At 42.9% G+C, this 21,889-nt stretch overlaps 1 protein-coding gene across 6 annotated transcripts in view; it reads left to right on the top strand.

Annotated features, from left to right (window-relative positions):
- The window catches only part of SHLD1 (shieldin complex subunit 1), a 120,666-nt gene extending 117,157 nt beyond the window's left edge, over positions 1-3,509 (top strand). For 4 of the 6 annotated variants that reach the window (XM_059133899.1, XM_059133900.1, XM_059133898.1 and 1 more), the window contains one exon: positions 2,586-3,509. In XM_059133899.1, the coding sequence (XP_058989882.1) occupies positions 2,586-3,028 (443 nt within the window). In that variant the 3' untranslated portion in view covers positions 3,029-3,509. The remainder of the gene's footprint in view (positions 1-2,585) is intronic. The other 2 variants (XR_009344649.1, XM_059133903.1) reach the window with 2 other exon arrangements.
- The last annotated feature ends 18,380 nt before the right edge of the window (positions 3,510-21,889 follow it).

The raw sequence follows: 21,889 nt of genomic DNA on the forward strand, positions 1-21,889 counted from the left end.
TGTGTCTGGTCAAGTGGCAACAGGATTTCGGTTGGTCCCATCATTTAGGTCGCTTGATTGAGGTGATATGTGCCAGGTTTCTCCACGATGAAGTTATTCTTTTTCCATTTGTAACTGATAAGTATTTTAGGGGGAAGTACTCTGAGACTGCGAATACCCTGTTCCTCAGCAAACTTTCAATTACTTTATGAATTCATGGTTTTCTGTTTTAGTGAATGGTCTGTCATTCATTATTCTCATTATTGATTTTGATGCTCAAGTTGTTCCAGATGCGGCCAGCTGACCCCTTTCAAGCTGACCTCTGCTCTCCCCTTGACAAGCCCCCATCGGTATTTGAGCATTCTAGAACAAAGTACCCATCATGTACTTTCCTATAACCACCTTGGAATCAGCCATTCTTCAAGGTGGCTAAGTGCATTGTTGTTGGGCTACCTGTACGGTGGGCCCGTGAATGTCTGTCCATGTGTGGGCCTACCTGTGTCTCCTACCATGTGTGTCCATATCCTTGGATGCTTTGGATTATCTACTTCTCTGTTCCTTGTCCAACCACAGAAGTTCTTGAAGAGAGACCATTTACTGACACTATTGTAGATGAGAAAGCAAAAGCTCAGCAAGGTAGTATGCTGTCTAGCTGGTAACAAGACTAGAGGCAAAACCCCAAATCCCTTCTCCTTTAGTAAAACCACCGGCTGTAGCACACAACTTTTCATCATTAGCAAGTACAAATATTTTTATGATAGCTACTGATTGAGTTGGTGGGGGTGAGGGGTGTGTGTGTGGAATTAAAGGTAGTAATTTATTAAAGCTTATATCAGAGCAGAAAAGGAAAATATAATATTTTGATTTAAAGTATAAAATGTTAAAGAATAAAATGTATAAGAAATTCTGCAAATGTATAAGAATTCTGCAAATTATTTGTGTGGAATGTTTTCCTTTGTTTCAGAAGAGCTCAGAGATTCCTGTGTTAAGAATTAGGGTTCCTGGGCCACTTGGGTGGCTCAGTGGGTTAAGTCTCTGCCTTCGTCTCAGGTCGTGGTCTCAGGGTCCTGGGATCGAGCCTCACATTGGGCTCTCTGCTCGGTGGAGAGCCTGCTTCCCCCTCTCTCTCTGCCTGCCTCTCTGCCTACTTGTGCTCTCTCCCTCTCTCTCTCTCAAATAAATAAATAAAAGGTTTAAAAAAAAAAAAAGAATTATGGTTCCCAGAGAAGTACAGAAAGTGAGATCAGGGACTAGGGTTTGACTCCAATTCTGGCTTCATATTGTCTATTCTTAAGTCACTTAGTTTGTGACTCTTTTACAAATCACAAAGGTGGTGATTTTAATTGAGAGATAAAGAGTCTATAGGATTACTGTAGGGAATAGAGAAAGACAATGTCTGAACTGTATAAATACCCAGCACTGTCTACATTAGGGGTCTTTACTGCATTTGTGCCCTGGATCCCGCTGGCATCTGGTTTAAGATTTTATTTAAATTCCAGTTAGTTAACATATATTGTATTACTAGTTTCAGGGGTAGAATCTAGTGATTCATCACCTGCCTTGAACACCTAGTGCTCATTCCATCACATATCTGTCACCCACTTAATGCCCATCACCCAATTACTGCATCTCCCCCCACCTCCTCTCCCGCAACCCTCTGCTTGGTCCCTATAGTTAAGAGTCTTTAATATATGCTTTGTAAATGAATGCTTAAATGATAAGATCTAGTATCAGGACTAATAACAGCAGTAATTTCAAAGCACCGTATCTTAGTTTCCTTGGATCGCCATAACAAAATACCATAGACTGGGTGGCCTAAACAACAGAAGTTTATTTTCTCAGAGTTCTAGAGACCAGAAGTCTGAGATCACAGTGCTGGTATGGCTGGGTTCCAGGAAGGGCTTCCGGGCCTCAAGAAGGCCACCTTTTCCTTGAGGGCTCTCCAGGCCCTCCCCCAGTTCCTGCACGTGGACGGAGAGAGAGAAAGAGCGAGATCTCTTCCTCTTTTTATAAAGCCACCACTGCTATCAGATTTGGCTTCTACCCTTACAACTTCATTTAACCCTAATAACCTCCTAAAAGCCCCATCTCCAAATATAGTCACATTAGGCAGCAGGGCTTAACATATGAATTTTGGAGAACCACAGTTCAGGCCATAGCATAGTGACAGGCATAAATGATATTTAAAAATGTCTTCTGCAGACTATGGGTGATATGAAAATAGCTGTGAGCTGTTGGTAACAAAGTCATAGGCACTGCTGCTAATAGGTTTGTTGCCTACATTATGGGAGAACATGCTTAATTTCTGGGAGAGGTTAGTGAAAATAAAGATGTGATTTTGATCCCCATCCAAATTCACACCTACCCTGAACTTCTATGCAAAGACCATAGATGAAGAACTCCTGGAACATACAAATCAGATGTTCTTGTTCTGAGCAAACAAGTGGCATAACCCTAGGATAGTGGGAATCAATTCTGAAATCAGCTAATTGTGCCCATTATCAGTCACCCAAGAGAGTAGTAGGTGTGGTGAATTGAAGAGACATTGTCTGTTTTTGGCTTTTTAAAATATGTGTTTGAGTATTGTAATGTGTTTTATCTTGCAGACACCGGTAACCTAAGTACCGAACAAAATGATTCCTGGACCTCTGAGAACTTCTGGCTTGACCCTTGTGTGAAGGGTCAGACGGAGACCACAGCAGAGGACGATGGGCTTCGGAAATCCCTGGATAGGTTCTATGAAATGTTTGGCCATCCCCAGCCAGCCGCTAGAAATCCACTCTCTGCATCAGTCTGCCAGTGCCTGACTCAGAAAATCAATGAACTGAAGGGCCAGGAGAACCAAAAGTATGCCCTTCGCAGTTTCCAGATGGCCCGGGTCATCTTCAACCGGGATGGCTGTGCGGTCTTACGGAGGCATTCCAAGGACGCCCACTTCTACCCACAGGAAGAAGGAAGTGTGTCTCTGGATGATGAAAAGCCAACCCCGGGACTTTCAAAAGACGTCATTCGTTTCCTCTTGAAGCAGAACGTGATGAAAGCTCTCTAAGATGCCCCCAGTGGTAAGGGCACGCAGCATGCAGGATGGCCCCATGGCCTGTGCTGTCAGTGCCTCCCCCATTGCCCCTCTGGCCTATCTGGCCAATCCTGTGGCTCCAGCCGCCCCCCCCCGCCCCCCCATGAGTTGATGATACCAGAGCCACTTCAGCCCACATGGAGAGCCAGCAGTGTTTGTGGGTTGGAGAGCCTCTCTGTTCACGCCACCTCTCACCCCACCCTACCACTCCCTTTGACTTAAGGCCCAGACTGTCTGGCTGGGGAGCCCAAAAGCACAGCTTCCTTTGCCCAAGGAAGGAAGAAAATCATCTGCGGCATAACATACTCTCCAGAGCTCCCTTCTGGATCAAACCAAGACTTGGGCTTCCCGGGAAATCATGCCTTGCTCAGCCTCTTCTGTCTCCCTGTCCTCCTCCTGTTCACCTACTGGTGTCTCCTGGGAGCCTTTCCTTAATAAAGCTCTTGCACCTGAATCCTTGACTCGGAGTCTACTTCTGGGAGAACCCAACCCGAGAGACGGGGTTTTTTTTATTAGATGTGGGTTTTTTTGAAAGCTTTAAATCTCTACACGGAATTAAGTACAAGAATCAGACCAAGCTGTAAAACAGAGGCCATGTGATTGAGATTGTATTTCCCCAAATAATATAAAGATTTAAATACAGTTTAAGATGGATCACATGTTAATCATAATGTTGTCTCTCCAAAGCCAGAGTTCCCGGTTTTATAATACGAACAGGGTGTGGAAGGAGCATTTGGACCCTCTAAAATAAGAGCTAATACCTGCAAATTGGGGGGAAAAAAAAAAAAGGTGTGGCGGGGGGGGTGCTCCTGTGTGGCTCAATGGGTTGAAGCCTCTGCCTTCAGCTCAGGTCATGACCTCAGGGTCCTGGAATCGAGACCGGCATCGGGCTCTTTGCTCAGCGGGGACCCTGCTTCCCCGCCTCTCTCTGCCTGCCTCTCTGCCTACATGTGATCTCTGTCAAATAAATAAATAAAATCTTTAAAGAAAAAAGAAAAGAAAGGCTCTTTGTCTTTACCAGATTGCCAATGTGGAAGGTGTGAAGAAAACAAATGGGCACCACGTACTGAAGTCTGTGGAAGCTCCATCAGGCCGTGCCGTGCTGCTGAGATGTGGCCTTGGCCGTTGGTGGAGGAAGAGGAAAAGGGATCCTTTGCCCAAGTGGATTCCTCCTTGTCATTGTGGCCTTGTGCCTGCCCACTCTCAGCACCCTCTGTCACCCTCAGAACAGTTGGCCCCTCACCCCTGCCCTGTCCTTGCTGTGCCAGGGAGAGGCTTTAAATAGCTAGTGCTGGCTTGTGCTGGCAGATGCTCTGCTCCGTGGCCGTGTCCTGAACCCCCCGTTCGAGACTTGGGGGGTAGAATGACATCACCTGGCACCAAGCTCTCTGAAGCTGCCATTGGAGGCCTCATGCCAATCCCTGCCATGACATTGACGGAAGGAGGTCTGTCGTTCGTGTGGGGGAGAACAAGAGAAGCTGGCAACCCTGTGCAGTTAAGATTCTGAGAAACCTGAGGTGAAAGTTGGTTGGCCAAAGATTCCAGAAACTTGCCAGAAAGTGGATTTTGCAAATAGATCGGCTTTCAAGTGTCCATGAAGAGTGAGGGAGCCCTCTCAGGCAGGTCTCTTGGTGACGTTCGGATGGGGAGAGGAGACTTTTAAAGGTCAGGAGTTACATACTGAGGCTTCCAGTTCTGAGATGATCAGAGGTAAGAAACGGCGTTTCACGGAGAAGTGCAGAAACACCACTGGAGGGAGACCCAAATGGGAGAAAATAGGAAAGGAGTAGGTCTTTGAGAGATACTTGAGGGAACAAGACAAGCAATCATGTGAATCTCTCCCATCCAGGCTTCTATTCAACTAACCCCCAGATAATCAGGAAACCAGCGGGACTTAACCATTGAACATGTGCAGGTTGAATTTTAAGGTCGGTAACTTTATTGCTTTTTAGTGTGGGACCCATTAATGGAGGCCTCCAAAGAATGCTGTGGGTTTTAGTATTATTCAGCCACTGGAAAAAAATATTGGAAATTAGTTTCCATGCCCACTAACAGGAGACTGGATTATTTTCTACTGTTCTTAAAGGACAGAAAATGGAAGGTACTTCTGTTTGGCAGAGAGATTTTAGTATCAGTGATTTTATAACCTTTTTTATTCTGGGTGCTAAGGGCAGCTCAGCAGGAGGCAGGCCCTGAAACCAGGGAATTTAGAAATGTAAAAGCCATGATCGCCTTAGGGTTAAAAAAAAAAAAAAAAAAAAGATGAAGAAGAAAAAAAAGAGCATGCAGTGTGTTTGCTTGTATCTGAGTAAGTGCTTGTGACAGGTCAGTACAAGATATTTGATTCCCTGCAATCTCGCTCTCTAATTTGATCTTCATGAGGTTCAAATGGCATTTTCCATTTATCTCTGTTTACCTTTAATAAAGACCAAGAGATAAGGATATTAAGACTCTAGCCTTTGGCATTATCATCTGTTTCTGCCCTACAGATCACTTCACCAAGATCCTACCATCCCGTGAACGTTCTGACTGGCCTGTGATATCCTCTATGGCTCTTTCCAGCAGTCTCCAAGAGGGTAGATTTGCTTGCAGGAACATCAGAACTCTGAAGAGCAATTGTTACGTTATATGTTTGTATGGCGACTACTCACTTCATTAGTCAATGCTTTGCAAGACCTGTGTGAGTACATGCCGGATCTTAGTACCAGTCATTAGCACAAAACAATACGGAGATACTTGGAAAACTTTTTACTGAATTGTGCTAATCACACAGAGAAGAGTTTCTAAGTGAACCTCCTGATGATTTTCACAACCCAAACCCACCTGTGCACCCAGAATCTGGCTCAAGTGACAGAGATCACTAGTCAACCCAGGTGACTCCCTTCTGAGTGAGGCTTTTCATCTGGAAAACAGATGAGAATAGTTTGCTCAGACCCTTTGTTTCTCAAACTGCCGGTAGTATACTGTAGGCACTACGTGAACAAACAATGTTTATTTTCATTGTTTTCTATTCAGTTTAATATGTTAGAAAATATATAACTATTGCATCTAATCTGTGCTTTTGCAGATAGCACAAAGGATAAGCCTAATATAAATATGGAGACAAACCATAAGAGACTCTTAATCTCGCAGAACAAACTGAGGGTTGCTGGGGGGGAGGGTGGTCGGGAGCTGGTGGTGGGGTTATGGGCATCGGGGGTGTGTGTGTGCTGTGGTGAGTGCTGTGAAGTGTGTAAACCTGGCGATTCACACACCTGTATCCCTGGGGCTAATAATACATTATATGTTTATTAAAAATTTTTTAAAAATAAAAATAAAATAAATATTTACAATTTGGAAGTGAATTGAATTAGGGACATCTGGGTGGCTCGGTCAGTTAAGCATCTGACTCTTGATTTTGGCTCAGGTCTTGATCTCAGGGCTGTGAGATTGAGCCCTGCGTCAGGCTCTGCTCTCAGCAGAGACTGCTTGAGATTCTCCCTCCCTCTCCCTCTTCCCCTCCCTGGCCCCTCACACCTTCTCACTCTAAATAAATAAATAAATCTTTTTTTTTTTTTTTTTAGTGAATTGAATTAGCGATAAAGTTAAGAACTGTGTAGACAATATATAGATATGTCAAAAATAAGACATGGTAGCCATATGTCCTTATAATATCCTACCCTCTCTCTCCTGGAACACTGCAAGAAACTTCTATCAGGTCAAGCCACATCTTCCTTTGCTGTTCTTTACCCTGCAACCCTGTCACAAATCCCTTTAAAAGCAAAACATACATAAATAGCTAGCAAATTAAAGAGAGGGGACTAGCCTTGTCTAATATGAAAACATTTTTAATTCTATAGTAACTCAAGGAGCAACAAAAGCAGACAAATCAAAGAAAAAAAAAGAGTTCAGCCCACAGATATAAATGCATATGTAAATTAAGAATTTGATGAAGGTAGCCTTTCAAATTCGTAAGAAGGTGGAATTTTTAGCGGATGGTTTAATTGGTTCCCCAGCTGGGGGAGGAGAGTAAAAAAAGGTTAAATTCTTCACCCCACTCTTGATATCAAAATGAATTTTAGATGGATTAAAAATAAAAAGTAAAAAGATAAAATCATAAAACTGCTAGAATAAAAAATGGATGATGTAGGGGCACCTGGGTGGCTCAGTGGGTTAAAGCTTCTGCCTTCGGCTCAGGTCATGATCCTAGGGTCCTGGGATCGAGCCCCACATCGGGCTCTCTGCTCAGCGGGGAGCCTGCTTCCTCCTCCTCTCCTGCCTCTCTGCCTGCTTGTGATCTCTGTCTGTCAAATAAATAAATAAAAATCTTTTAAAAATGGACAATGTAGATACATTCATGTGCGCTAGTAGCTCCAGCAGGCCTGGGGTCTCCCAAGCCTCCATGCGATGGCAGATGGTGATCTAGGGCATCCCCCTACATCTGCCCAGTGATATCATGTAAGCATCACATGCAGGGATCCAGTGGGAGCTTAAGCAAAGCTAGAACAAAGTAGACCAAAGCAGCATTGCAAAGGCTCAGAAAACTGTCACTGAAACTACAGCCTACAAAAGTAAATCTTAAAAAAAAAAAAAAAATCCAAAGCCCAAACAGGGTGGCTACCTACTAAAATAGAAGATGTATATAAGATTTAGAGTCTCCTAACATAATTTGCAAAATGTCCAGTATACAGTAAGAAAAAAAAATCACTTGTCATACCAAGAACCAAGAAAATCACAATGTGAGTGAGAAAAGATAGTCAGCTGACACCAGTAGTGAGATGAATCAGATGTTGGAACTATTTGGCAGAGATTTTTAAAGCAGTTACCATAAAATGGTTTCAGCAAGTAATTATGAAATCCCTTGAAACATAAGAAGAAATATAAAACCTCATCTAAGAAATAGAAGTTACAAAAAAGGACTAAGTGGAAATTATAGAACTGAAAAGCACAGCCACCAAAATTTAAAAAAGGAAAAAAAAAGAAACCTCGTTGGATGGGTTCATTGGTAGAGTGGAGAGGACAAAAGATGGAATCGCTGAATTGAGAACAGTTCTATCAAATTTACTCAGTCTGATAGACAAGAGGAAAGGTACTGGGCACAGTGGCACAGTAACAAAAGATACTGACACTGATATCAGATTCCCAGAAGGAGACGAGAAAGATTGTGGGGCTAAACAAATATTCAAAGAAATAGTGGCTGAAAACTTCCATTGGTGAAAGACAAAACCTACAGATTCAAGACATAGTGTGAACCTGAACTAGGATAAAAATAAAGAAATCCTCATCAAAACCCAGCAAAATTAAACTTCTGGAAACTAAAGAAAAAAAATCTTAAGAGCAACCAGAGAGAAATGATGAATGTCTTAGTTATAGGTAAAACCAATTGGAATGATGGGAGATTTCTCATTAGAAATCATGGAGAAAGTAGCACAACATTTTCCAAAGGTTGGGAAAAAACAACAACCACCACCTTGCAACCATGTCTTTCCCAAGCTCCACCTGCAGTTCCAATTTTCCAAGGCACATTCTACTCAGATGTGTCTTTGTCACCCTAAACAAAATGTATAAAAAGTCAAGGATAATCTCCTCTTTCCTGCAGGCTAATGTTTCTCCCATTTGATATATGCCATCCATCAATGGCATTAACATTTGCTAAGTCACTCAGGCTTAACAAATTTGGGTTCACATTCTGGGGCATGAGATGCTTTTAAGCATTCCACTATAGCACGCAGTGGTTGTTAAGAGCTGAGACCTGGGAGCCCCCTGCCTGGGTATGAATCTTGACTCTATCATTTATTAGCCTGTGTCCTTGGGCCTGTTACTTGAGAATACCGTGCCTCAGTTTCTCCGTCTATAAAACAGAAATACCCAATCATACCTAGTTCAGAGTACTCGAATGAGTTCTGATTTATGGTGTTTAGAATAGCACCTGGGAGTAGTGTTCGGTTTTTTTGGAGTATTTTAAGCAGGGAGAGGTTGCTCAAAAATTGAAATTCTTATATCTGCTTCTTCTTTCTCTTCCTACTGCCATTATCTGCTTCAAGCTTTTATCTCCTTGAGGCCCTTCTTCAGGTTCCTGCTTGCAATTATTCCCATACACCGTTGCTACCAGTGGGGTCTTTCTAAATCTAGTCAGTACTGAATCCCATTCTACCTCCCCCATCACCCCCCAGAAACTCCCCAAGCTCCTTAACACCAGCAGGGGGAAGCACTAACCTAGCGCCATGCTATTCTAACCTAAGTGTTCTTCCCTCTTCTCGGTCCTCAGACCTTATGCCCAAGCTCCACGGCCTCCAAACATCCCATGCCTTCTCTAGCCCCCATGAGTCTACCCAAGCTCTCATTTATGCTCTAATCTTACATCGCAGGACCTTCTTATAGCTATTAAAGTGTATATATCTTCTTTCCCCAAAGAGATGGAGACTTCCTAAAGGCTAGGGACAGCCAGGCTAGGGACAGACCAGTCCTGGGTAAATACCCATTAGGACATGAGCTCATTCTCGTGTCCCATCTTCTTTCCATCCCATCTAGAGTCCCGTCTCATCCCCCAGAAGAGGGGTCCCATCTTCCGTTCAGCCTCCTGGTAGAGCCGGCTTGACAACTCTTTCTCCTTCCTGCAAATGAGACCATGTAATTCTAAAGCAGGAGTGAGGGACGGGGGAAAGGAGGAGGTGGCTTTGTCCCTTCTGGAAAACATCATGGCAGACTGGAGGCGGCCAAGGCAACAGTGCTGCCATTAACAAGCAGGACGTCCAGTGAGGCTCATCTAATTCCTCCAGGCCTCATTTCCATCTGCAGAATGAGGACATTAGCAAAGCTCCAGGTTTCCCTCAGGCTCAAACATTCTGTGACAAATCCCCACGAGGGTGGATTCGGGAAACTGATTTTCAAATTGATTGAGCGGTGTGGCGTTACTGCATGGAGAATTAAACTACTGTTCAGAGCAATTCATTTCCTGAGTTTAGCCTATCAGCCAGTGTTTATTAAGCACCATTTACTCTGCGGTCCCCTGTGCTGAGTCCTATGGAGACACAGAGGGTATCTCCCAGGAAACTTGGCCTCAAGGAATGTATTATATAATCAGAATTTATTATATAATAAAAGCTCACCAAGCTCATGATGCAGCAAATTATTTTGCTTGTTTACCACGACTTCTGTAAAATAAAGTCTTACCTGAACCATGACATAATCCCTATGTGAACAATGCATTATCCTGCGTGTCATTTCTACAGTAGTTTATGTGAAACACACACCTATCACACATACGCTCTATGTGTCTATATAAATCTGTGAAATGTATTGAAAATGTATTTATTTAAAATATCTCCCTTGACAGACTAGATTTCTTTTTAACTTTTTGGTAAACCAAGTGATGGAGATTTCCAGGCTTTCACAAATGTGGAGAGCTCCGTGCTACGTGCCCATCACCTAGCTTCAACAGCCGTCAGTTTTCTGCAGCTCTTTTTCATTAATCTGCCCCACCCCCAAGCCTTTCTGTGTGTGTGCTAAAGCGCTGCTTCTTTAGCCATCAATAGTGAAGGGCCTTTTTGTCTGGTGTCCGTCCTGTCCTGGCCCCCTCCAGCACGCAGCTCGTGCTCAGAGCACATGCAGTTCACCGTCCAAGTTCAACAGCACTCAGACCAGGCTCTTCCCTGGCCAGTAAGCCACTAACCCTGCTTGGGTGCTATGACAACGCCAAGTGTCATAACGGTTTCTAAACACTTACTGTTAAGGCACTTATCACACGCCAACAGCATGCAATTTGCATTGATCCACAGGCCATATTCTGAGGAGTACAATGCTAGAGTATTTTATTTTATGATTTTTTTAAAAGATTTGATTGATTTATTTGTCAGAGAGAGAGAGTGCACAAGCCCAAGTAGGGGGAGCAGCAGGCAGAGGGAGAAGCAGGCTCCCTGATGAGCAAGGAGTCCGATGCAGGACTCATTCCCAATACCCTGGGATCATGACCAGAGCCAAAGACAGACACTTAACTGTCTGGGCCACGCAGGTGTCCCAGTGCTAGAGTATTTTAAAGTAAATCTGAGGCATTCTTTTATTTCCCCTGTGAACAGAGCATCTATTGGTAATGGAAAAGGACTGGACAGAACAAAACAAAACAAAACAAAACAAAAGCACCATCTGAAAGGGCCATCTGAATAACTGACGATAATCATCCATAATTCCTTAATGTTATCTGATACTCAGTCCATGTTCAGTTTTACCCAATTGTCTGAAAAAATGTCTTCTTACAGTTGTTTTATTTGAATCAGGATTTAAGCAAGGGTCTACCATTGCATTTGTAGCTCTCAAACCTCTTTCAATCTGCACTAGCTGCTCTCCTATAAAAACTGGAACTACTCTACAAATAAATTCCAATGTCATTAAACTGCAAAAGTTTTCCTGACGTACCATGTTTCCAATGGGGTTTTCCTGCATCTGTTATTGTGTGACCACGGGAAGTGTTTCAAAGCAAGCGACATTTACTCTCCCCCTAAAAATCTATGGTCTATGCATGTAATGACTGCATTTCCCACTCCCTGCACTTGTTTTCATGGCTACAAGATCATTTAGATTACTGCATACATAAAAGTGACAGTCAGTCTTGCAATCTGATCTCTGACTTTCTTTGTCTCCAATGGGACCTCTCATATAGCAGACATTTAGGGACACCATTAAATGAACCATCGATATTCCTGGCCTTGAGATGTCCAAAGCAGTGTTTACCAGGTACATTCACCCTTTCAGGGGACCTATGCACACATAGAGTGGCTTGAGATACTCTTTGATTATTTGATTTGGACCAGATCTATCTGTGGGCTTCACACAGTGACATCTTTTCCCAGACACTCTTCCCCTATCACTAAGGAGGGAGAAACTCAAGTATCTTTGGGTCTTCACTGGCAAACACTTCATGTAGAATCATAGAGTTTGAAGAGTAAGGGTAATTTAGCAATTATGCAGTCAAGCCCTCTGCAGAGAAGGAGATAAAGACCGCTTTGTCTAGTTATCTAGATGCCTACCCCCACCCGAACAAGAACCCACATCTCCGACCTCCAAGGTGACTCTGTATACTAGGGGATGTCACTTTCTGTGCCAGTAAGAGCTCTGCATTGTACTCAACAGAAGTGGACTTCAGCTGACTTTAGTAGAAGGCAAATGGGTAGCAAACAGAACTGATCCAGAAATCTGGATAATCAGGTTTTGAAAACAGGCAGGATCTGAAGGAGGCTGGGCAGCAGGAATGCAGCTGAGGTCATGCTGCAGGGATGGTCTGGTTGGAATGTTCCTGACTCTGGCCTTGCTGTACTCTGGCTGTTGAATACCACTGCAGCTATGGCCAGGAGCCTAGGTGCCACTGCTGCACTAGATTCTAAATTGTTCCCGAGTCTAAATTAAGTCCTGCATGGGAACGTCTGATTTGCTGAGACTAGATCATGTGACTGTCCTCTAGTAGCTGGGGGTCAGGGAAAGGGCCATCTGATTTGGCTTCTGTAGTCGGGGATGAATCCTGCTTCTCACCATTTCCCACATCATAGATAAAAGGGAATTAGGATGCTCAGCATTCCTCATAACAGTAAATGACCTGCCCATCTCCCCACTTGAACTTCTGTTAGTGTATAGACATAGACAACAGTAATTATTTTATTTCAACAAAATATGGAGGTATTTCCCAACCTGCAAATTGGATTACATCAACAGAATAACACTCCTTTTTGGTAAAGATTTATTTATTGGGGGGGGTTGCAAAATGCAAGAAGGGGGAAGGACAGAGGGAGAGGGAGAAAGAAAATCCCCAAGCAGACTCCTCACTGAGTATGGGGCCCCATCCAGGGCTCAGTCCCAGGACCCTGTGATCATAACCTGAGATCATGACCTGAGCTGAAATCAAGGGTTCACCGCTTAACCAACTGAGCCACCCAGGCTCAGCACCCCTTTAAGCACCGAGTTTGCAAAGCCTTCAACCTCATTGAAGAGGTAACAGTTTCTTTTGTGTCTTGGTGTTTCAGTGATTTTCTTCTGGCCTAATCTCTAGGGGAAAACCAAAGATCGATCTGTCCCCTTGACTTTCACTCAGATGCTCAGTGTAAGCACAGTGGCTTCCAGGGCCATTAAAACCTCTTCTCCAAGGGTTCCATTAGTGATGGGACTTGTACTTGAAAGTGTTCCATGCTGCTATGTATCAGGCTGGGGCAGAGATGAACGGGGACATGGGAGATTTGCTGCCATGGCCAGGATTGTGCCGCTGTTCCTTCAGTGTATTTCTGATGGCTCTCAGATTGCATCCTGGGAGGTGGTGGTGCGTGGTTAAGTAATATGAAGCCAGAGCTGACACTGTGACAGCTGTTCCCAAAGGCACAGAATTTCTTTGTTACTAGGAAAAGATGCCCTTGAGTTTTCTGGGCTGAGGTAAGAGAGTTTGGCCGGCTCTGTCTTCTCTGCTTTCTGATGGCCTTCACGGATTACAGGATGGAAAATAAGGAGCCAGAGGGACCTTCAGAGCTTTTGTTTGCTGCCTGTGTGGCTTAGTTTAGGTTCCCTCAGAAACAGACTCTGGGGCACAAATTCAAGTGCAAATAGCTTACTTGAGTGAGAAAGTGGGGAGCTGAGATAGGAGAAAAAGGGGCCAATAGGAGGTGCACCATCAAGCAAGTTGCTGCTGTGGACAACCAGAACTCAATCCCACTGCACAACTTGGGGCACCAGGGCAGAACATAAGCCTCAGAGTTATCCTGCATGAGGAGCAAGAGGTGAGGGCATGTGAGCACCAGCTCCCATCACTCTTGTCAAAGGCTGCACCTGGGAGGGCAATGATGCTCCAGCATGTCTGGCTTGCTGTGTGCATGGGCAGAGCAGACCCCGGCTATCACACAGAGCCCCCAGGTACAGAGGCAGATGCTGGCTGTTCAAAGTCATGTTGGTATCTGTGCAACGTCAAAGCCCAAGGAGATACAGGCTGGGCATCTACAGCCTGTAGATGCTACTCTGTGTTCTCCCATCCTCCAGACTCGAGGACAAACTTTCTGTTCCCCACCCTCAAAGCCCAGGGAAAACCTTCCCAGAATCAAGTAGAAGGTACACTTCCTTCTAATTGGTGCAGATGGTTCATTTCACTATTCACTATTCAGTAGCTCTCCGCCCATGTCACAGGGTCCCATATCTAGCCCTCTTTAGCCCAACTTGGTAACATGTTGGCAGCTCAGTCTGACCACAGCCCTGTAACAATTCAATAGACTTGACAGACAGACACTCCTTCCACTCAGTAAATGTCTTACTGGATATTTGGAAATGGGATAGTCCACAGCCAATGGACTTTCAGCGGGTTCTTGTCAGCTTTGATGTTTTGGAGAGATTTCCAAATTTGGTTAGGCAAATGAGTTTGGGGGATGTAGAGAACTGTGATTCTGAAGAGTCTCATGTTGGTCATTTCTTCTTTAGGGGGAAGAAGTCAGATTCCTCAGGACTCTGAATAGCATTTGCTTAAACTGTGGGTCAGCCAGCTGCGAGCTGACCACTTGGCAATGTCTGCGAGAAAGGCTAGGACCTCTGTGAAAGCAGAACCATTGACGCAGTTGCTGTCTGATGTATGAGCATACTACCAAAGTTCACCGAAGGGGCGCCTGGGTAGCTCAGTCGGTTAAGCATCCACCTCTTGGTTTCAGCTCATGTCATGATCTCAGGGTCATGGGATCGAGCCCAGTGTGGAGCCCCGCATCACGGTCAGCCTGGGGGTCTGCTTGAGAGATTTTCTCCCTCTCCCTCTGCTCCTACCCTTGCTCATGCTCTTTCTCTCTTTCCCTCTCAAATAAATAAATACATATATCTTAAAATAAAAAAAGGTTTACTGAATGAGTTGAGAGACCATCTGAGACTTGTCAGGTGATCTTGTACTAACGAAGCTATCTATTTCTTGAAATCTAATGTCTTTCTGGTTTTCATCATTTTTTTGTCTTTTTTCAATGTTAGTATCAGTCTTTAGTTGAGAATGAGAGACCTCAGAATCAGATGACTCTATTGAAAAGGACCTTAATAGATCACAGGACAGTTTCTCTGCTTCAGGCAACACCATACTTTAAAAAATATTCCTGACAGGATGCTGCTTACCCGAGGTCTGGAAATTCTCCCAAAGAAGTGGGAGAAATGCCACAGCCTGCCTGTTCTCAGTGTCTCTCCTTAATAAACTCTGGTTTTGTCCTGGCTTGAATTTCAGTTTCAAATTTTTAACTAATGTCTTGATGATCTCCTAAGTCCTACAAAGGTTTATTCTGAAAAGCATTCTGGGTGATCTATGACCACCCTAGGCAAGGTGATAATATGTAATTACAGGAAGTCAAAAGTAGTATCTGGGGGAATTTAGTTGTCTAGGGAATCAGTGAAAAACACATGTAAGACTTACTTTGAAATGTATCAACAAATAAGACAGAGTGATGGATGGACAGATGGATAGACATGAGTTGTATAAGTATATAGTATAGTATAGCCTAGTAATGTATAATAAATTATATATATATATGTATATATATATATATAGTAAAGTAAATGTTAATGGTAAACTCTAAGTGGTGGGTATATAGGTCTTATTTGTAGATTTTTATCAATTCTTCTGTATGTTTGAAAATTTTCATAACAAAATGTTGGAAAAATATATGCAGGATATGTTTTGAGTATTTAAATGTCTACCCACATACTTTTATTTATAACTTGGAGTTTTAAATAACCACAAACTTTCCTGAAGACAATCTGTTTACTTAATTGAAAATATACTTGAATATAAGAGATAACTTCATTGGCTCTTAACAGGTAGAACTAATTAAACAATCAATAGATCATTCATAAGTACCTCCAAATTGCTCTGGGAGGTATCCGTATATATAGATATGATCCTCATCTTCAAAAAACTTAAGTTCACATTGGGAAAATTCTTTTTATAGTGATCTATCCAGATATCTATCTCATATACCTGAAGTCTGGTTTTACCTAATCTCTCATCTGCATCACCAACACCAGCATTTTTCTGCCCAGATCATACAACTTACATTTATACCATCAACATTAACCATGTCATGTATGTCATCTACATCCATGTTCAAAGTGAGAGCATTTACATCTCCTCTTACATCATCTCGGCCGCTTGTCTTTACATATACTTTTCTAACATCAATGTACCTACAGCTACACTTTCTTGTTCATCATCTGCATTGTCTACATCTATGCTCACATCCTCATCAACGTCTACCTGACATTACATCCACATTGTCTAAAGCAGTGGTTCTCAACCATGACAACTTCATACCCACGAGACATCTGGCAACCTCCAGAAATGTATCTGATTGTCACAACTGCCAGCAGGAAAAGCGTGCCCCTGGACTCTAGTTAGTAGAGCCCAGAGACGCTACTATCCTACAATACACAGGACAGCTCCAAAAATAAAGAATAATTCAGCCCAAAATGTCAATAGTGCTGACATTTGAGAAACTCTAATCTGTCCTCCACATCAACTACATCCACGTTTACGGCTATGCCAGTCTCATCTACATCTCTGTTGGCAGCTACTCTATATTTATATCTGTATCGCTACATCTGCACTTATTTCAGTGTCACGGACAACTCCATCACAACATTTAGAATATCTACATCAACATCGCCTACTTCACCACAGATAACATCTACATCTCTATGATGTTTGTCTTTTATTTCTGCATCTACTTGTATACCTAATTAGCAGCTCAGAGCCTTGTTATATCAGAATGAGAATTTTAATTCTCCCCTCCTCTGGCCACATACAAAAATGTGAGTGGAACAGAGGTCAACCATTGTCGATCACACTCCTTAAAGTATAAGAGGCAAAGAGTTCTTTACTGGCTTTGTCCCGGTCTCCAAGGGCAATTTTGGTTCCTGCTAATGGAAGCCAAAGAGGCTCCCATTTTGAGTTGGACTGAAATGAGAAGTGAAGCATGGGCCTGTTGGATTTCATTCATGCCCTCTCTTTGCTTGCCAGTCTCCCAGAACCAGAGGGAATCTGTACAAACAGCATTGTCTCTCATAGGGTGATAGAGAATAATTTCTTCTCAAAAGAGCAATCATTACTGAGACCGTGGCATGGTTTGATCACATCTGGTTCCACCTGAACTGGTCTGACACAAGGGAAGCCACAGATCCCACTATTTGGCCAAGTGCTATACGCCACAGAGTAGTTAAAAGACCTCGGATTCTGGACCAAAACAGCACCTCAGCTACGACATTCATGTAAGCCTCCTTAGCCGTATAAGCTGATTTGTCAGTCAAGACAAAAATGAAATGACGTTTCCAGGGGAAATTGAGAATGTGGGAGATAAGACAAACAATAGCAAATCCCTGTGTCTTGTGTCTTCCATACCCTGTGACATTTACCAAATAGTTTTGCTTCCCTGCAGAAGCCTGTGCCTCCTGGAGACCAGTAGTTTTCCTCCAGGAATAAGATTGGCCCTAGGCAAAATTTCAAAACAGTCTCTCACCACCCTTTTATTTTTTTATTTTTTTTTCATTTTTTTTTTATAATTTTTTTATTTTTTATAAACATATATTTTTATCCCCAGGGGTACAGGTCTGTGAATCACCAGGTTTACACACTTCACAGCACTCACCAAATCACATGCCCTCCCCAATGTCCATAATCCCAACCCCTTCTCCCAAACCCCCTCCCCTCGGCAACCCTCAGTTTGTTTTGTGAGATTAAGAGTCACTTATGGTTTGTCTCCCTCCCAATCCCATCTTGTTTCATTTATTCTTCTTCTACCCACTTAAGCCTCCATGTTGCATCACCACTTCCTCATATCAGGGAGATCATATGATAGTTGTCTTTCTCTGCTTAACTTATTTCGCTAAGCATGATACGCTCTAGTTCCATCCATGTTGTTGCAAATGGCAAGATTTCATTTCTTTTGATGGCTGCATAGTATTCCATTGTGTATATATACCACATCTTCTTGATCCATTCATCTGTTGATGGACATCTAGGTTCTTTCCATAGTTTGGCTATTGTGGACATTGCTGCTATAAACATTCGGGTGCATGTGCCCCTTTGGATCACTACATTTGTATCTTTAGGGTAAATACCCAATAGTGCAATTGCTGGGTCATAGGGCAGTTCTATTTTCAACATTTTGAGGAACCTCCATGCTGTTTTCCAGAGTGGCTGCACCAGCTTGCATTCCCACCAACAGTGTAGGAGGGTTCCCCTTTCTCCGCATCCTCGCCAGCATCTGTCATTTCCTGACTTGTTGATTTTAGCCATTCTAACTGGTGTGAGGTGATATCTCATTGTGGTTTTGATTTGTATTTCCCTGATGCCGAGTGATATGGAGCACTTTTTCATGTGTCTGTTCGCCATCTGGATGTCTTCTTTGCAGAAATGTCTGTTCATGTCCTCTGCCCATTTCTTGATTGGATTATTTGTTCTTTGGGTGTTGAGTTTGCTAAGTTCTTTATAGATTCTGGACACTAGTCCTTTATCTGATATGTCGTTTGCAAATATCTTCTCCCATTCTGTCAGTTGTCTTTTGATTTTGTTAACTGTTTCCTTTGCTGTGCAAAAGCTTTTGATCTTGATGAAATCCCAGTAGTTCATTTTTTCCCTTGCTTCCCTTGCCTTTTGCGTTGTTCCTAGGAAGATGTTGCTGCGGCAGAGGTCGAAGAGGTTGCTGCCCGTGTTCTCCTCAAGGATTTTGATGGATTTCTTTCGTACATTGAGGTCCTTCATCCATTTTGAGTCTATTTTTGTGTGTGGTGTAAGGAAATGGTCCAATTTCATTTTTCTGCATGTGGCTGTCCAATTTTCCCAGCACCATTTATTGAAAAGGCTGTCTTTTTTCCATTGGACATTCTTTCCTGCTTTGTCGAAGATTAGTTGACCATAGATTTGAGGGTCTATTTCTGGGCTCTCTATTCTGTTCCATTGATCTATGTGTCTGTTTTTGTGCCAGTACCATGCTGTCTTGATGATGACAGCTTTGTAATAGAGCTTGAAGTCCGGAATTGTGATGCCACCAACGTTGGCTTTCTTTTTCAATATCCCTTTGGCTATTCGAGGTCTTTTCTGGTTCCATATAAATTTTAGCATTATTTGTTCCATTTCTTTGAAAAAGATGGATGGTACTTTGATAGGAATTGCATTAAATGTGTAGATTGCTTTAGGTAGCATAGACATTTTCACAATATTTATTTTTCCAATCCAGGAGCATGGAACATTTTTCCATTTCTTTGTGTCTTCCTCAATTTCTTTCATGAGTACTTTATAGTTTTCTGAGTATAGATTCTGTGTCTCTTTGGTTAGGTTTATTCCTAGGTATCTTATGGTTTTGGATGCAATTGTAAATGGGATTGACTCCTTAATATCTCTTTCTTCTGTCTTGCTGTTGGTGTAGAGAAATGCAACTGATTTCTGTGCATTGATTTTATATCCTGACACTTTACTGAATTCCTGTATAAGTTCTAGCAGTTTTGGAGTGGAGTCTTTTGGGTTTTCCACATATAGTATCATATCATCTGCGAAGAGTGATAATTTGACTTCTTCTTTGCCGATTTGGATGCCTTTAATTTCCTTTTGTTGTCTGATTGCTGAGGCTAGGACCTCTAGTACGATGTTGAATAGCAGTGGTGATAATGGACATCCCTGCCGTGTTCCTGACCTTAGAGGAAAAGCTTTCAGTTTTTCTCCATTGAGAATGATATTTGCAGTGGGTTTTTCATAGATGGCTTTGATGATATTGAGGTATGTGCCCTCTATCCCTACACTTTGAAGAGTTTTGATCAGGAAGGGATGTTGTACTTTGTCAAATGCTTTTTCAGCATCTATTGAGAGTATCATATGGTTCTTGTTCTTTCTTTTATTGATGTGTTGTATCACATTGACTGATTTGCGGATGTTGAACCAACCTTGCAGCCCTGGAATAAATCCCACTTGGTCGTGGTCTCACCACCCATTTAAATCCTCATTCATTGCACTGTTTCTAAAGTCTCAAAAACATATTAATGTTTGGGACTTGGAAGTAAAAAAAAAAAATCAGAAAATCTTTACTTATTATTGTGGATTTCTTTTTTCCAAAGATTTATTTATTTATTTACTTATTTTAGAGAGAGAAAGAGAGCGTGTGTGCAGCTGCACAAATGGGGGAGGGGCAGAGGGAGAGAGACAGAGAATCCTGAGCATGGAGCCTGACTGGGAGCAGGGTGGGGGTGGCTCCATCCCAGGACCCTGAGGTCATGACCTGAGCCAAAACCAAGAGCTGGACATTTAACCGACTGAGCCAGCCAGGTGCCCCTATGGATTTCTTAAAAAATATTTTTTTAAAGTTAAGTTCTATGCCCAACATGAGGCTTGAATTCATGACCTTGAGATCAAGAGTCACACCTTCTACTGGCTACACCAGGCAGATACTCCTATTTCTTAAAATATTTTTAATAGATGAGAAATATGCAGCTTATGTATACAAAAAAATTGTAGACTGTAGCAAATATCTGAACATAAAAGTATATAGGTATTCATATTTATTTTGTTTGCAAGAGTGTCTCTCCCTAGGATGCCTGGGTGGCTCAGTCGGTTAAGCTGCTGCCTTCAGCTCTGGTCATGAGCTGGGGGTCCTGGGATCGAGTCCCGCATCGGACTCCTTGCTGGGCAGGAAGCTTGCTTCTCCCTCTGCCTCTGTCTGCCACTCTGCCTGCTTGTGCGCGCTCTCACTCTTTTTGTCTCTGATAAATAAATAAAATCTTTTTAAAAAAAAAAAAAAAAAAGGAGTGTCTCTCCCTTAGCATCAGATAGGACCAGGAACACATACTTACAATATGGTAATAGCTAGAGGCACGAAGGCAAATCATATCGGCACATCCCCGCGACATGCTTGGGAAATGTCTACTTTAACCTTCACCTCCAGGGCTAGCGCTTCTTGTTCCTTCAGTGGATCCCCTCAACAGATCCCTTCAGACCAGTGGTATCTCTCTGCTCATGGGTCAGCTTTGATTCTCACTGGAGAATTGTAATACCTTCTCCTGTTTTCCCGATTTCTCAATTTGTCTCAGAATTTGGTATCTGCAAAGTATATAAATTATCTAAGAAACACTGGGAAGCAATTCCCTCATGGAGACACTCCTTAGCAGCTCCTCATCTGGAACCACCTCGCATGCTCTCTGCCCAAAGCCCCTTGCTACTCGGTTCCACTAAAACTGCCCTTTCAAGCTTCAAAGATACACACTCCCCGCCAGCAAGACTCCGGTTCTCTCTGCATTGACTTTAGGTTTCAGGAGGGAAGCAATGTGATTGAGTAGAAGAACTATGACGACTCCCGTGGGGAGTAGAAGCATAATCAAGACAATGAAAGCATGTTTGCAAGTGTGGAAAAGAGTCCAAGGCATTCCTTCCCTGGGTCATAGAAGCAAATGCTTCCAAGGGCCACATAAATGATAAACTGTGGGAACTCGGCTAAATGTTAAGACCGCAAAAGTGGTGGAGATTAGTGTGGCCAGACAGGAGAGTGCAAGCCTCAATTAAAAGCATTCAAATTCAAGTATTTAAAACTACCAACCAAACCAGCCACTGAAGGCCAGGCTCTACCACGTTGGGATCTCTGCATTGAATGCTGCCTGCGGTTTAGACGATCTAGATGGCTTGGGGTAGGTGCACCCTGCATATGCAGTCACACCTTAAAAGAACATTGAGGAAAGTGTTTTCCCAAAGGCTAGAATACAGTCAGTGAAGTACAGACATAGCCTTTTGCTAGGTATGGGCCCAAAAGAAATCAATTCCAATTGCTAGGCCAACTTCAGACCCTAACAGTTAAATCAACAGTTAAAATCACAGATTAAAAGATGCTAACTAGGGGG

Source organism: Mustela lutreola, chromosome 9, assembly GCF_030435805.1.
Source record: "Mustela lutreola isolate mMusLut2 chromosome 9, mMusLut2.pri, whole genome shotgun sequence".
Taxonomy (NCBI): domain Eukaryota; kingdom Metazoa; phylum Chordata; class Mammalia; order Carnivora; family Mustelidae; genus Mustela; species Mustela lutreola.